This window comes from Podarcis gaigeae (assembly GCF_964106915.1).
Source record: "Podarcis gaigeae genome assembly, chromosome: 8".
NCBI classification, from domain to species: domain Eukaryota; kingdom Metazoa; phylum Chordata; class Lepidosauria; order Squamata; family Lacertidae; genus Podarcis; species Podarcis gaigeae.
The window spans coordinates 83042329-83058637 of NC_139684.1; the positions used below are offsets into that span (position 1 = coordinate 83042329).

General features: G+C 49.8%; 2 protein-coding genes and 1 long non-coding RNA gene across 4 annotated transcripts in view; 2 read left to right on the forward strand and 1 right to left on the reverse strand.

Moving 5' to 3' along the window:
• Nucleotides 1-6772, forward strand: part of DACT3 (dishevelled binding antagonist of beta catenin 3) — a 46110-nt gene extending 39338 nt beyond the window's left edge. For both annotated transcript variants that reach the window (XM_083753865.1, XM_083753864.1), the window contains exons 2-4: nt 2196-2307; nt 2953-3111; nt 4705-6772. In XM_083753865.1, coding sequence (XP_083609991.1) covers nt 2196-2307; nt 2953-3111; nt 4705-6341 — 1908 coding nt within the window. In that variant the 3' untranslated portion in view covers nt 6342-6772. The remainder of the gene's footprint in view (nt 1-2195; nt 2308-2952; nt 3112-4704) is intronic.
• The window catches only part of LOC310851855, a 250124-nt gene that overhangs the window by 162392 nt on the left and 71423 nt on the right, over nt 1-16309 (reverse strand). The window lies entirely within an intron of this gene.
• The window catches only part of STRN4 (striatin 4), a 195592-nt gene that overhangs the window by 154829 nt on the left and 24454 nt on the right, over nt 1-16309 (forward strand). The gene's annotated exons all lie outside the window — the stretch shown is intronic.

Here is a 16309-nt window from a genome sequence, read left to right on the forward strand (position 1 = left end):
GTCTACAAAGGTGGCGTGTTTGTGTGTGTGCAGTTGGACTTCTGACCCCATTTGTTGGCAGCGGGGGGTCCCCCTTTGCTGATTCCACCCTTTGCTGCACGAATTCGGGAGAACATCTTTCTCTTTTTTCGAAGGAGGGGAACACGCACTACAGAAGTCATGTGCTCAGAAAAAGGAAGAATAGTTCAGCCTGCTTTGCTGCAATGAAGGAGGTCTAAGCATAAGACGTTGTCTTGCACTTTCTTCATCTAGCACAATAATGTCTTCCATGAGCTTGGCACCAGGGTCATGGGTAATAATAATAATAATAATAATAATAATAATAATTTATTGTTTATACCCCGCCCTCCCTGGTCAGAGCTGGGCTCAGGGCAGCTAACCAGTAAAATTACAGTAAAAAACATAATAGAGGGGGAAAAACCAATTTAAAATACAGGTTAATATGCATTTTTAAAAAGCGAGAGTTCTCCCAAATCAAACACTACCTGACCACTCAACGGAAAAAGCCAGGGTTGGTTCCACGACCTTAGCAGTTGCTGTGCCACTGCAACCTGTCTAGATGTTGCATGGTTAGAGAAATGCACTTCGCACCTGCTCAGGTTTGGGAGCACCTAAGGTTTGGAACGCAGTGCTATGCAGAGACCAGAAACTGAGGATTCAGTAGGGGAGTTTACCCTGTTTTGGAAATAGGGCAAAGAGTTTGTTTGCTGAAAAAAGTGACATTTTCCACTGGCGTGCGCCACTCTTCCCTGTTCCCTTCCACCAACCCCACATCTGCTGCTAGGGGCAGCAGGGATTAGCCCAGTTGCAACAAGGCTTGGGGAAAATGTCTGAGACTCCCCCAAAAAATCTCACAAGGAGAAACGGCAGCGGGGGACCAATCGTTCGGGTTGTGCCAAGTTTGGTGAGAAGACTGCCATGGGGTCCCTCCAAATTCAGCTTCTTCTCTAGTGCTAAAACACAACCAAGGAGGGATGTTGTTATTGTTTAGTCGTTTAATCGTGTCCGACACTTCGTGACCCCCTGGACCAGAGCACGCCAGGCACTCCTGTCTTCCACTGCCTCCCGCTTTTTGGTCAAACTCAGGCTGGTAGCTTCGAGAACACTGTCCAACCATCTCGTCCTCTGTCGTCCCCTTCTCCTTCTGCCCTCAATCTTTCCCAACATCAGGGTTTTTTCCAGAGAGTCTTCTCTTCTCATGAGGTGGCCAAAGTATTGGAGCCTCAGCTTCAGGATCTGTCCTTCCAGTGAGCACTCAGGTCTGATTTCCTTCAGAATGGAGAGGTTTGATCTTCTTGCAGTCCATGGGACTCTCTAGAGTCTCCTCCAGCACCATAATTCAAAAGCATCCATTCTTCGACGATCAGCCTTCTTGATAGTCCACCTCTCACTTCTGTACATCACTACTGGGAAAACCATAGCTTTGACTATACGGACCTTTTTTGGCAAGGTGATGTCTCTGCTTTTTCAGATGCTGTCTAGGTTTGTCATTGCTTTTCTCCCAAGAAACAGGCGTCTTTTAATTTCGTGGCTGCTGTCACCATCTGCAGTGATCATGGAGCCCAAGAAAGTAAAATCTCCCACTGCCTCCATTTCTTCCCCTTCTATTTGCCAGGAGGTGATGGGGCCAGTGGCCATGATCTTCGTTTTTTTGATGTTGAACTTCAAACCATATTTTGCACTCTCCTCTTTCACCCTCATTAAAAGGTTCTTTAATTCCTCCTCAGTTTCTGCCACCAATGTTGTGTCATCTGCATATCTGAGGTTGTTGATATTTCTTCCGGCAATCTTAATTCCAGCTAGGGATTCATCCAGCCCAGCCTTACGCATGATGAATTCTGCATATAAGTTAAATAAGCAGGGAGACAATATACAGCCTTGTCGTATTCCTTTCCCAATTTTGAACCAATCAGTTGTTCCATCAGTTGTACACATTTGCAACACCTCTGCAAAAAACCCACAACCCTTATTGTTCCTTGTTTGTGTGCAACAATGAGGACTAGATTGCGGTGTTTATTTTTTAAGGGAAAGCATGCTGTGGTTTTCTCCGCAAAGACCACATCACGTGTCTTGGTCTGTGGCCTTGTGGCAGTTGTGCAGAGATCCAGATGAGGGGTGGGGCTGACTTTTTGTGCATCCTAAATCCCTGATTCTTCGAGCCACTTTTATCTTCTTTGCTGTTGCTTTTTTTGCAGGATGCCCTGCCCGGTTTGATGTGGGAGTTGGAGCAGCAGTTGGGGCTGCTGAGACTGTACCCTGAGAAGACCCGCGGGGAGGCAGGCGAGACGGACAGCTGGCCCAGTTCAGGTAAGGGGGAAAGCCCCACCCCACAACTGCAGCCCCCCTGGTCACTTCCCTATTGTTGGCCTGTTGCTTCGCCCCGAATAAATGCTCCCTTCTTGGTCACAGACCGTTTTTAGGGAAGGGGTCTGCGCCTTCCCTTCTAGGCTCTGCAAAGGTCAGCCAAATAACTTGACCCTCAGCCACCCCACTGCTGGGCTGTTTGCAATAAGGCCAGCCAGCCCCTCTGCTAGGCTGGCAAGTAGAGGATGTTGGGGGGCAGGGCACGAGGCAAAAGGATAATCCTAGATGCCTGCAATATACTTGGAGTCGAGAGTGGATTTTATGCTCTTTATTCAGCTCATAGTGGTGAGGAGGAATGGAAGTTCCCCTAGAATGTCTGCTTTATATACATTATTTACACAATGGGCCCCACATGATTGGCTAATTCCAGGATTCTCCTGTAGGCCAATCAGGCTGCGGATTCACTTCCACCTGGAGCTGGATTGGGTGGCTCCTGCGGACCAATCAGACTGCTGCATTCTGAATCCTATTGTTCTAGGACCAATCAGACTGCTGCATTCTGAATCCTATTGTTCTAGGACCAATCAGATTGCTGCAGTTTGGATCCTATTCAACTCAGTACATAACAATGCCCATTTATCCCGCCAGGTTTCTACGAGGGGGCGCAGTCGGCGGTGGCCTCCGATTCTCCTGCCTCCGGGTTTGGGGACTCCTCTTCCGGCTTCCCATCCGCCTCAGGGTCCTACTCCCGGATCGGCCGACCCGAGTCCCGTCTGGGCTATGCCAATGAGCGCCCCAAGTCCGTGGGTGAGTAAGGGGCAGTGGAAGGAGGGGATTGGAAGGTGGGGGCTTCTGAGGAAGTCAGGTCACAACTTTTAAAGCACCATGATACCACTTTAAAGCAGTCCTGGCTCCCCCCCAGGAATTCTGGGAACTGTAGTTTTTTAAAGGGACTGGGAGTTGCAAGGAGACACCCCCACATTCCCAGAGTTCCCTGCAAAGGGAGACTGACTGTTAAATCACTCTGAGAATTGTACCCCTCTGAGGATAATAGGGGGGTCTCCTAATAGTTTTCAGCACCCTGAAAACGTACCCCTCCCAGGATTCTGGGGGGTGGGCAGCCAGGACTGTTCAAAGTGGTACAATACAGTCATATTTTGGGTTCCAGACGCTTCTGGTTGCGTTTTTTCAGGTTATGGACCCGCTGAAACCCAGAAGTACCGGAATGGGTTACTTGCGGGTTTCGGGGGTTGCGCATGCGCAGAAGTGCCAAATCACAACCCGCGCATGCGCAGACGCGCCACTGCGGGTTGCGGAAGCTGCGGGTTGTGAACATGCATGCCGCGCAGATCACGTTCGCAACCCGAGCGTTGACGGTACTGCTTTAAAGGTATAGTGTAGATGACGCTCAAGGCCAGTGACACAAGCTTACTGGGAAATGATATATAACGAACTGAAATAGATGTTTAAAATAACGTTTGTAAAAACAACAACAACAACCCAAAAGCTCTCCTTTGGGGAATTATAAGGACCGAACTACTCAAACTGTATAGAAATTTCTTGATGTTTGCGACTACAGCGTCAAGAATGTTACTTGCTCAAAAGCGGGAAGAAGAAGAATTCCTAGCAAAAGAAGACTGGATACAAAAACTTATGGAATATGCAGAAATGGCAAAACTTACCGGAAAAATTAGAAATCAAGATAACAAACTTTTAATAAAGTAATGGAAATGGTTTATTGAATATTTACAAACAAACTGTAAACAGATAAGAACATTGGCAGGGTTATTGTAATAACCTGCGGATTTATAAGAGTATACATTTAAAGTAGATGAATAAATGAGGAAATTAAGTTATTTTGGATATGCAGAGAATATTTAAAATAAATTTAAGGAACCGCAGAAGGAGGGGGAAGGAAGTCAAGTTTTGAAATTTCGAAATGATTGTAAAACTATTGAAATGTATAAAACTGAAAAGCATAAATAACTAAAAAGGCAGGTGACACATCCGAAATCACACCACTTTAAATTGTCATGGCTTCCCTCAAAGAATTCTGGGAGAAGTAGTTTGTTGAGGGTGCTGAGAGCGGTTAGGAGACACCCCCACTAGAGCTTAAATTCCCAGATTGGTTTAGCAATCAATCCCTCTTCATATGGAACAGGGAATTGTAGTTTTGGGAGGGGAATGGTGGTTGGGTGTAGGGTGTCTCCTAACAGCTGCTAGCACCCTTAACAAACGACTGCTCCCAGAATCCTTTGGGGGAAGCCATGTTTAAAATGGCATCATGGCACTTTTTAAATGTAGGATGGCAATGTGGCCAGAGAATTTCAGCCAACCTCTCTCTCTCTCTCTCTCTCTCTCTCTCTCTCTCTCTCCTTTTCTTCCTGCCTCGGTTCCCAGGCGATGTGGGCAACAGCAGCAAAGACGGGCCCCATCGGAGCACAGTGCCCCGCTCCTTCTCTGCCCCCTACTCCAGTTCCCACGACTACGCCGAAGAGCCCCCTGGCTACCCGCCAGACCCTTTCCTGTACCCCAGCCCTCTCCACGCCGTGGCCTTGCAGAACCCCTTGCTGCGGAGCCACCTCTACGAAGACCCCGCTTTCTCTTCGGCTGCCTCCCAGGCCTACCCTGCAGATGGGGACGGGGGCCTGGACGCCTACGGCGGCGAGTTCCAGTTCTACTCGGAAGCCGCCGCCTCGCACTGCCACAAAGTGGAGAGCTACATCTCCCGGCTCGTCCGCCGCCGCAGCCAGCTGGTGAGGGGCAGCAAGCCCCGGACGAGCCTGGGTTCGGAGCCGCCCACCAAGGGCACGGTGGCCAGGCAAAACAGCCTGTGCAAGAGGCCTCTGGAGCTTCTCCCCCCGCCGGTTGAACGCAAACACCCTCCGGCCATGGAGAGGGGCAGCAGCACCCCTTCGCCCTGCGGTCATGAAGGGGGGGCCGCCGCGGCCACGCGGATCTGGTCCTCATGGGATGCCGCGGCCGAGAGGACGCTGGCGGCCAAAGCAGCCTCTGAGGACTACAGCCCGCCCCATGCCAGCCTCAAGAAGCCCCCCAAGCTGCAGGCCTTGGCCCATATGAGACCTCCGTCCGCTGACCAGTATGAAGGAGCCTACCCATCGTCCCCGCTTCTGGATAGAGACGACAGAGCGGCCCCTGGCAGCAACCAGGACCTGGCCTCCTATGAGTCTGAGGACGGGGCCTGCCTCATGGTCAAGGCCCACTATATCCCAGCTCAGCAGCCTCCTCGGGCGCAGCAGGCTCTGAGGCCTGGCAAAAAGAAGCCCCCTCCCCTGACCAAGGGGCGCTCCGTGGAACTGTCGCCGGAACGGGCTCCCTTGCTGCCCAGGGAACGGCCGAAGTTGTCGGCACCCCCCAAGAAATGCCGCTTCAGCGAGGAGGGCGGCGGCGAGGCGGCGGCGAGGAAAGGGGGCGGCCGGAAAAGCTCCCCCAGGTCGAGGAAGGCAGCTCGCTCCCAGTCGGAGAACAGCCTCCTCAACAAACCGGGGGTCAAGTACGGCACGGCCGAGCGGGACGAAGCCGCCAGCAAGCCAGCCCGCCCGAGGCGGCCTCACGGCAATGTGGCCGGTGGCTACCGCAAGTGGCGCTCGACGGCAGAGATCTGCAAGGAGGAGGCTGCCGGTGGGAGCGCCGCCGAGCCGCGCCGGAGCCGCCGGGGGACCGGGCCGGTGGGGTACAGCTACGCCGGGAGCGACTCCGAATGCTCGGCCGAGCCGGCCCGGCAAGCGCCCATGTGCCGCCTGGAGGAAGGCCTTGTTTACGGCGACAGCGAGTCGAGCCTGAGCGACGGGGACTCGCCTCCGGCCTACAGCAGCGGGGCGTCCAGCGACACGGACGAGAGCGGCGGCCTGGTGTGGCCGCAGCAGCTCTCCCCGCAGCTCGTATCGGCCTCCGGGCCAGGGAAGGCGGCGGGCGGGCAGCCCAAGGTCTTCGTCAAGATCAAGGCCTCGCACGCGCTGAAGAAGAAGATCATGCGCTTCCGCTCGGGCTCCCTCAAAGTCATGACAACGGTGTGAAGGAGGGCGGCCATTTTGTCCCTCTTTCGGCAGAAAGGTCCCCCTCAAATGCACCTCACATTCCCAACACCCCGACATCCGGTCCGGCTCCAACCCCAGGACTGAGTGATCCCCATTTTCGTCCCCCGGGGAAAACCTGGGGAGGTTAACACTGCCTTTGAACAGAGTTTGGGGTGCCCATGATTCTTAACTCTCTTTCCCCAGCTGCACGAAAAGTCGCTAAAATGGTCTGTCTCCCTCTTGCTCCCTCTGCTGCCACCCCTTTCTAATCCCGTCCATTTTTAAAGGAGAGGTATTTATTATGGTTTTTGTACAGTTGAGTCCAGGTTCCGCTGCAAAACTCTGGAGTCTGCATTGACACTGCCAATCTTGTATTCCTGTAAAGATATCCTTTCTCTCTGTGTAAATAAAAGTCAGTGTTTTGTTTCTTGGGGGGTTGTTTTTTGTGGATGATGTCTTTTTAGTCAACAACTTGCCTGTAAAGGAAGATTGCTTTAAAGATGGTGATGAGGGGGGAGGGAACTCCCCCCCCCCTTCCTAAAGGATTTTGGCGCTCCATGTTTATGTTGTCTCTGGGTCGGCAGCTGGGAAGGCCACTGGTGATACTGGGAGTGGGGCAGGATGGGGCCCTCGAGCAGTCCAGCTGCCGACCCCTCCTTTTATTTCAGAGACGTGCGTCTCCCCTTCACATTTTACGAGTTAGCTGCCTCAAACGCTGGCCAAATCCCGGCGAAACCCAGTATGAATCAGCCCTGAAAAGCTTAAGTTTTGTGGCTGAGATCCAGAAATAAAGCTGAGAAGCCAAAGAAGCTTAAACGCTTAGCTGCATAGGTTTTCTGAGGGACCTAGAGGGGCACATGGGCTCTGGGTTTCGTCTCTTGAACCAGGTGATAGTTTTATTTGGAGAGCTGCAGGCTGTTTCAAAGAGGGGCCTGCGATGATGCACACACATCCCACTTCTGACTTAGGAAAAAGAGGGTTTGTAGGGGTTTGCTTGGCTTCCAAAACCTGCAAAATCTGTTTAACTGAAGGCAAGAACAGAGTGTGTTTCTGGTTTGCACAACTCTCATTGCAGCAATGCATTTATGTGTGAGAGAGAAAGAGAGAGGAGAAAAAAAGGAGGATTTGACAAGTAGAGGTGTGGTAGGGTAGAGAAGGAGAAAAAGAAAACCTTTACTGTATCTCCTTTTGGGGAAAGTAAGCAAGTATGGGCTGAGGAATGAAACTTTACTTCAAAGTCCAGCCTGGTAGGATGGAACAAGAGCCAAAACTCTGAAAGAGGGAAGAAAAACAGCTTTTGCTGTAGGCCTCAAGCCTGCTTGAAAACAGTATCCCCTCTCTGGAAACTCCCCGTTCCTAAAGCTTAACGTGTGGCTGCGGGAGAAGGCACTCTGCACTTGCTCAGAGGAAGCTTTTAATTTGGTTGCAGAACGGGGCTGTGCCTCAAGCTTTTCATATATATATAATTTTTGTCCTTGTAGTATGCAAACCAGCCCAAGCGATTCCAATTCTGGACCGTCCCTTTAAAGCGAAAGCAGGAAATCCTTGGATCATAGCTGCCAACGTTTCCCTTTTCTTAAGGGAAATTCCCTTATTCCGAATAGGATTCCTCGCAAGAAAAGGGGAAAGTTGACAGCTATGCCTTCGATCCTGCGAGCCCATTTGAGTCCTAGAACCGCTGGGGAGCTCGGGACGAAATTCTGCTTTTTCCGCACTGCTATCTGAGGTCCATCTCTCTCTCATATATATATATTCCCTTTTGCTCAGAGCTCCAGCCCCTTATGAAAACCAGATGCTCTCCGCACAGCCAGGAAGGCGGGTTCTGCTTTTCCAAATTCCTTCCCCAGGAACGCACGGCACTCATCCCATCCCCCAGCTGCCCCCAATATAGGGGAAAGCACGGCTCCTTTCCGCCAGCCCTTCTCTTCCCTCCAAGGAATCCTGGCTCAGCTAAATTATTGCTTGGCTTCCGCAAGGCGGGAGTCGTGGCCTCCTTGGCTGAACTCCTCCTCCTCCTCCAAAAAGAGACTTTTGTCTGTCTTTGAACCTGGGTCCCAAAGACTGGGCCATTGTGTGTTTGAAACGGGATCCTTTGCTCCCCGTGATTTCTATAGATCAGGGGCAGGGGATCCTATTCAGATAAAAGATCCGCATTCGCTTAGGGGCACACGGACAACCCATTTCAGCTCCCCAAAACTATATCTCCTAACAAGTATACAGTTGTGTTCACGAGGGTTGACATCTGGATTCTCTTCCCAGTCCCCTGTGAAATAAATTCACCGCTCCTCTGCCCTTTTTAAAAAATTTTTGCTGAGCACCATCTTTGCAGATGGGATGCGGGTGACGCTGTGGGTTAAACCACAGAGCCTAGGACTTGCCGATCAGAAGGTCGGCGGTTCGAATCCCCGCGACGGGGTGAGCTCCCGTTGCTCGGTCCCTGTTCCTGCCAACCTAGCAGTTCCAAAGCACATCAAAGTGCAAGTAGATAAATAGGTACCACTCCGGCGGGAAGGTAAACAGAGTTTCCCTGCACTGCTCTGGTTCGCCAGAAGCGGCTTAGTCCTGCTGGCCACATGACCTGGAAGCTGTATGCCAGCTCCCTTGGCCAATAAAGCGAGATGAGCGCCGCAACCCCAGAGTCGGTCACGACTGGACCTAATGGTCAGGGGTCCCCTTACCTTATATTTGCACCCCAGAGTACCTGGGAAGGGGGAATTGTAGCTCTGAGAGGGGGATGGGAGAGGGTCTCCTAAGAGCACTCTGCACTCTTAACAAACTACAGTTCCCAGAACCCTTTGCAGCAAGCAACAACCATTTAAAGCATAGTGTGGAAGCAACCTTGGTTATAAAACCTGTTTGGGAGAAAGGCTATTTATTGGACCACAGTGGAGTCCTTGTTGTGTCTTTGCATCGAGGGCGGAGGTGTTGATGGGCCCGAAGGAAAGACGCAGCAGAATCGTGTGTCTCCCAGGCCAGATCAGTGACTCATGCATTAGGGCAACAGGGAACCTCCTCCCTCTGGGCGAGTCCTTTGGGCTCACGGTTTGATTTACTTCTTTCGCCTGACGCACGGTTAGGGAATTGTAGAAACTTAAAATGGAACCAGGCGTGGGGCGAAGGGGGGGGAGGCTTCTTTTATGAAGTGCGTGCCTAATTTGTACCATCTGAATATCTCACCGGGTCGTTGTAATGGAAACCTGAGCATGGGGGAGGTGGAGGGAAGGGAGTCTTTCGGAGTCCCTTTTCGTCTAGGCTGCGGCTGACTTAAAAAAAGAAAAACTCATGTCGTGGCCGGGGCCTCTACTAATGTGTTCCAGATGAGAGACACGAGACCCCCCTCCCTTTCCTCCCTTTTACTCTGCGCCTGGATTTTGGCGCTCGTCACCAGCTGCTGAGTTGTACGAAGATTTGCGTTGCTGGTGGGGAAAGGCCCTTGTCGCCCCTCTCTCGCACTCGGCACTCGGCCGCAAAGTGCTCTTTAGCAAGCAACCTCAAAGGTCCTGGGATCCCCAGGCCACTTCCAGGTTCTGAAGCCCACTAAGCCAGGCTTCCTCGGCCCTCCAGAACTTTTTGGCCTACAACTCCCATGATCCCTAGCTAGCAGGACCAGTGGTCAGGGATGCTGGGAATTGTAGTCTCAAAAACATCTGGAGGGCCGAGGTTGAGGAAGCCTGCTCCAAGCTGTGCTAAAATAGTTGCTGATCCGAGACGACTCTGTCCCTAACCATCTAATCCCAGGCCGCCAGAACCTATATATTTGCATTCATATTTATCTAATTTTATTTGTTTAAACAAGGGCATATGCTTCGATCACATGGAAGAGTAAAGGAAAGCAATTGAGTCGAAGGAGAATTAAAATCAAACACACACACACAGAGAAAACAACCTGAAGGAAGAGACAATGCATGTGCTTTTGTAAGCGAGGAAAATCTTTAATAAAAAAATATTATTAAAGAAAGAGAGAGAGAATACGTTGACTGTTTCACATCCCCTGGAAAAAAATGTTGGTGTTGTGAGGGCTAGTAATGCTTTTAAAAGGTTTGTAAAGCAAAACAAAACAAACAAAACAGGTTATTAGGATATTCTTACTTAAAATGGAAAAATTACTGAGAATTCCGAATAGCAGCATACGCTTGTTAATATTTATGAACATTTTAGGCTCATTTTAGTATGTATATATATTAGCATGTATATATACTGGTTAACAAACAAACAAAAGGTTCTTTAATCAAATAGCATCTTCTTATTTGCTTAAATTGGGAAAGCTGAGAACGTTTGTCCCATTTTTGGTGTGATGCACATCAAGACAAGTTGTGAAACTTACCAACCCCCACCCCCGCCATTAGCAAGCGTCTAAATGTGAGTAGGGATGTGGGTGGCGTTGTGGGTTAAACCACAGAGCCTAGGACTTGCCGATCAGAAGGTCGGCGGTTCGAATCCCCGCGAGGGGGTGAGCTCCCATTGTTCAGTCCCTGCTCCTGCCAACCTAGCAGTTTGAAAGCACGTCAAAGTGCAAGTAGATAAATAGGTACCACTCCGGCAGGAAGATAAGCGGTGTTTCCGTGCACTGCTCTGGTTCACCAGAAGCGGCTTAGTCATGCTGGCCCCATGACCCGGAAGCTGTACCCTGGCTCCCTCGGCCAATAAACGAGATGAGCGCCTCAACCCCAGAGTCGGCCACGACTGGACCTAATGGTTAGGCGTCCCTTTACGTTTACCTAAATGTGAGTGAGGCCTTAGCTAAGCCTGAGACCCTGGCCAAAGGACCATCCATTTTTTTCTGGGGAACACAAGGTGCTAAAGGAAGCAGCTGAATCATATATGTCTGAGTTTCAAAGACAGTGCCAGAAACAGGTCAAAGATGACCCAAATTACCCCTCCCCAAAGGCTAGAACAGGCTAACCAGTAAAAGGATGCTGGGAAGTAAGTCGACATAACCTGCGGCCACATTTGGGGGGCTAAGAGATGCTTCACCCCCTGTTTCGTCAGCCCCAGGCAGGCAGCAAAGGCAGGAGGGCTCGCTGAGGCCTTGCCAGGCCAAAGTTGGCGGCTAGTGGGTGATGTTTGCCCACTGCAGAAAGTTCCAGAACATACGTTGCAATCCCATGATTCCGCGATATTTGAGAGAACGCACAAGATGGATGGTACCCAGCAAGGGTTAAGGTGCTCATCTCCTTTGCCCGCATCACGGAGGATGCTGGCACTTGCAGAAGAGTCGCCATGGCAACGGCACCAGCCGGTCCCTATACCGGAAGACTGAGAGGAGAGACGGGCGTCTCGAATCGCCCAAGTCGGTTAATTAGGAGCCGAGGAACCGAGATGGTGGCAGAGGCGGGACAATGCAGGGGTAGAAAGCTGGGCAATACCGTGTCCCGGGTTCGAATCTCGCACCTGCCTTGGAGTCACTGGGAGGCCAGGTTACGTTCCTTCATCCTGTTGCCAGCCCTTAACGTCAGGAGAATTGGGACAGGCCTACCTTATAGGGGGCTCGTAAGGAAGGCTGAGGTAACACGTGTGAAATTCACGAGACACTCGGCCATGATAGAAACGTTATTTATTGATATAAACCAAACAATGTTGCTATTATCCATGATATAAACTTGATATATAACCAGGATATGAAGGTTATTTATTGATTAATTTCCTGTATGGGCAACCCCAGAAGAGCAGGGATTTGGGGCACCTGAAGGTTATTGCATTTCGGACGTTTAAGTTTAGAGTAATAAAAAGGATCTTTAAGAAAGGCTTGGCCAAAGTCACTCCTTGTATGTGGAGGGTGCCCTTTCTATGGAGAAATGGTTTTAAAAAGAAGGGGAAAGTTACTTTAAAGAGCATGTGAAGGGGGCGCCTGAACATTAGGCTGTTTATATATATATTTCTGTGCTGCCATTTGGCAAAGAAAGCCCCCCCATACAAAATTCATGCAAAAATAAAAATAAAAATAGAGCTTAACAAAAAATTAAGACAACTAAATTGAACATTTCAAAATAGACTAAAAGCCCAAATGCATTCAGGTTCCTGCTGAAAGGCAAAGGAGATTCCCCCAGAAAATGTCAGATAGATCAGGAATAAATCTTTCTTAGAAGGACCCCAGGCAATGGGTGCGGCACCCCCCCATAGCCCCTTGCCACCTATATCACAGTTGCCACATAGGGCCTGGCGAAACTGGAGTTGAGAGGCACTGCCCCCCCCCCGAGACACCTAACAAAAACAACGAAATTAAAACCGACAACCTTGTCCTTCCCCATGCGTGCATCTCTGGCTTTACAGCCTCTTTATTTTGCAAATGTTCAAGAGGGTAAAATTTATTGTATATTTATTTGTTGCCACTTCAACATTGGTGGTGGCCCCAATCCTCGTATAAGCCCCACAACGACCCTGCGAGGTAGCAGAGAGAGAGGGAGACATAGTTGTCAATGTTTCCCTTTTTTAAAGGGAAATTCCCTTATTCTGAATAGGATGCCTTGCAAGAAAAGGGAAAAGTTGACAGCTATGGAGAGAGAGAGAGAGAGAGAGAGAGAGAGAGAGAGAGAGAGGGAGGGAGAATAAGTTGATTGTTTCATTCATATCCCCGGGGGGGGGGAATATTGGTGTTGTGAGGGCTAGTAATGCTTTTAAAAGGTTTGTAAAACAAAGCAATGACAAACTTAGACAGCATCTTAAAAAGCAGAGACATCACCTTGCCAACAAAGGTCCGTATAGTTGAAGCTCTGGTTTTCCCAGTAGTGATGTATGGAAGTGAGAGCTGGACCATAAAGAAGGCTGATCGCCAAGAATGGATGCTTTTGAATTCTGGTGCTGGAGGAGACTCTAGAGAGTCCCATGGACTGCAAGAAGATCAAACCTCTCCATTCTGAAGGAAATCAGCCCTGAGTGCTCACTGGAAGGACAGATCCTGAAGCTGAGGCTCCAATACTTTGGCCACCTCATGAGAAGAGAAGACTCCCTGGAAAAGACCCTGATGTTGGGAAAGATGGAGGGCACAAGGAGAAGGGGACGACAGAGGACAAGATGGTAGGACATTGTTCTTGAAGCTACCAGCATGAGTTGGACCAAACTGCGGGAGGCAGTGGAAGACAGGAGTGCCTGGCATGCTCTGGTCCAGGGGGTCACGAAGAGTCGGACATGACTAAACGACTAAATGACAACAAAACAAAGCAAAACAGGTTATTAGGATATTCTCACTAAAAATGGAAAAATTACTGAGGATTCCGAATTGTAGCATATTGCAAGTGGCCCAATGTAAGTTTCATGGCTGAGTCAGGGGGGATTCGAACCCTGGTCTCCCAGGTCCTAAACACTATATTCCATTGGCTGGTTGTCAACCCTCGTGCAGATAAATGAGGGGTGCATCTGAGCATGTGCAGAGCGGCCTGAGCCCATTCCTTGCTTCCTTTTATTCGCCCGGCCACTCTCCTTGCTGTGGTACTACTTAAACTGCCTTCTCCTCGCCTGGTGGGGGTCTCAGAGTTCCTGGAGACCCTAATTTTTACTTTCTTGCTCAACTGCTGCTTTAAAGGGCTGGGGTTTTTTTAAAACCTTAACTCTGTGTGTGTGTTTCTCCTTTCTGTTTGCAATCCCTCCTTCACCCTCCTCCAAAGTGCGCTGAACTATGCGCACACTCACAGACACATGCCTCGCCCCCCCCCCGTCTCCCGGTGTCTGGAATGATTCTGATCTGTTCCAGACGCTGGCCTGAGATTTTCCTGGGGTTAATTTTAGCCCCCTCGGCATCCTTTATCGCAGCTGCCGCAAAGGGGGGGGGGGGAGGGCTGGCGAAACCGGAGTCAGGAGGTGACCACCTCACGAGCATGTCTGCGTGTGTGTGTTTGTGAGTGAGGCCCTGCGCGCATGCACACACACACACAAACATGACATCAGGTCGAAGGAACTGGAATCCCATCTGGATTCGATCAAATGCCACATTGCCCGGCAAAGTTCCCTTGAACAAAGGAGCGAAGCCGCCCAAGGTCTCCTAAATAGATAAGTTACCCCCCGCCCCTCTCAAAATGGAGTCACTTCTGTCAGGGATGGGAAAAGGTCGTCCGCATTCCCTCCTCCACCCTCGGAAATTTGGAAGCTTCTGGAAGGGGCAGAGTGTCGGAGATGCCTTTGAAAGTTACCCCCCCCCCCGATCTATTTATTAACCAATTTTGCAGGAGCCAAAAATGTTGCAAAGAGGCCACTTTGCAGAGAGTTTGAGGTAGAAAGGTCTAAGACTCCAATGAGGAGACTGGTCTCAGTAGGACCATCTGAGTGGCCCGTTTCCCACGAGGTGGGGTTGGTTGCAGATAACTTTAAGCAAGAATTCTGTCTTCTTTCTTTGACAATCCCTCGTAGCAGAGTAAGATTGTCTTCCATAAACACGGTCTTAACAGTGAGTCCGTAAGTGACTGTGGAGGCCAATTCTGGATCCACACGTCCTTCCACAGTGGGGACATTGGTTTCTGGGCGGGAGTTGATCACGGTGTGGATTTGCCAAGCGTGCCTTCCTCCTAGCACATTTCTCCCTTGCGTTCTGAGTTCGAGTGTCTTCAAAGCCCATGACACCTTTGCTAAAGGCTGTTCTCCAAATGGAGCGCCCGCAGGCCAGTGTTTCCCAGTTGTCAGTGTTTATACTACATTTTTTAAGATTTGCTTTGAGAGAGTCTTTAAACCTCTTTTGTTGACCACCAGCATTACGCTTTCCATTTTTAAGTTCAGAATAGAGTAGTTGCTTTGGAAGACGATAATCAGGTATCTGCCCGACATGCCCAGTCCAACGAAGTTGATGTTGAAGAATCATCGCTCCGACACTGGCAATCTTTGCTTTTTCCAGTATATTGGCATTAGTTCACCTGACTTTTCAAGTGATGTGTAACATTTTTCAGAGACACCATTGATGGAATCTTTCGAGGAGTTGCAGATGGCGTTTATAAGTAGTCCATGCATGGCCGGATTTAGATGAAGAGAGACCCTAGGTCAGGGATCAGCAACCTTTTCTAGATGTGGGCCGGTCCACCGTCCCTCAGACCATGTGGTGGGCCGGACTATATATATATATATATATATATATATATATTTGCTTTCGTAGATTTTCACGGGTACAGGAATGCAGGTTTTGGTGTCCTCGGGTGTCTTCCCGTGTAAAAGTTGGGGTGTCTAGGCGACGTTTCGACGAGGTCTCACTCGTCATCTTCAGGCTGGTGCTTTCGGCTTCTTGTTACTGGAACAGAGCGGGATCTCAATGTTTGAGTTCCTATAAATACTGTAGAGGGGGTGTGGTGTCTAGCCTCCAATGTTCTGGGCAGAGAGGAAGTTCCCAGGCTAGTGTGCCTTTTCTTCTTTTGTTCCTTAATTACTTGAGAGATACCTTGAGTGATTTCTTGAGTGATATCCTGAGTACCACTTAGGTGGGTCATTAGGTGTGGATTAGTTGCTAAAGTCTTTGTGTCTTGACCTCTTGAACTTTGTGAAGAGTTTTCCTGAGAAGATGGCTGTATTGCACTTAGTTGTGCTTTGGCTTGGCTTCGTGTATAGGGGCGAGCTGTGGTTTTGTGGCTTGTGTCAGCCAGATCTGTGTAGGGATTGCAGGGGGGTGCAGCATCCGGAGGTGCCACCATGGATTGGCTACTGGATGGTGTCAGTAATTCATCTGTGGAGAGGGTCTGGGTTTGGGTCTGGTGTGGTTGATTGGTGTTGGCGTTCTGTGTGCCTCTGGATCTGGTGTCAGTTTTTGTGGGGAGGGCTAATTTCCAGATGTCTGGCAAGCGGGATGTGTCGTCACGCTTGTTCATGTTGTGAGGGTGTTTCTCTATCTCGATGGCTTCCATGATTATTCTCTTGTGGTGATGTTCCGTGTTAAAGAGCAATTTGGAATCTGCAAAATTAATTTCGTGTCCTGTTTCTTTCATGTGTTGGAAAAGAGAGGAAGTTTTTTCTTCTTTTTTGACGGCATTCTTGTGTTTCTGCGATACGTGCATTTATTC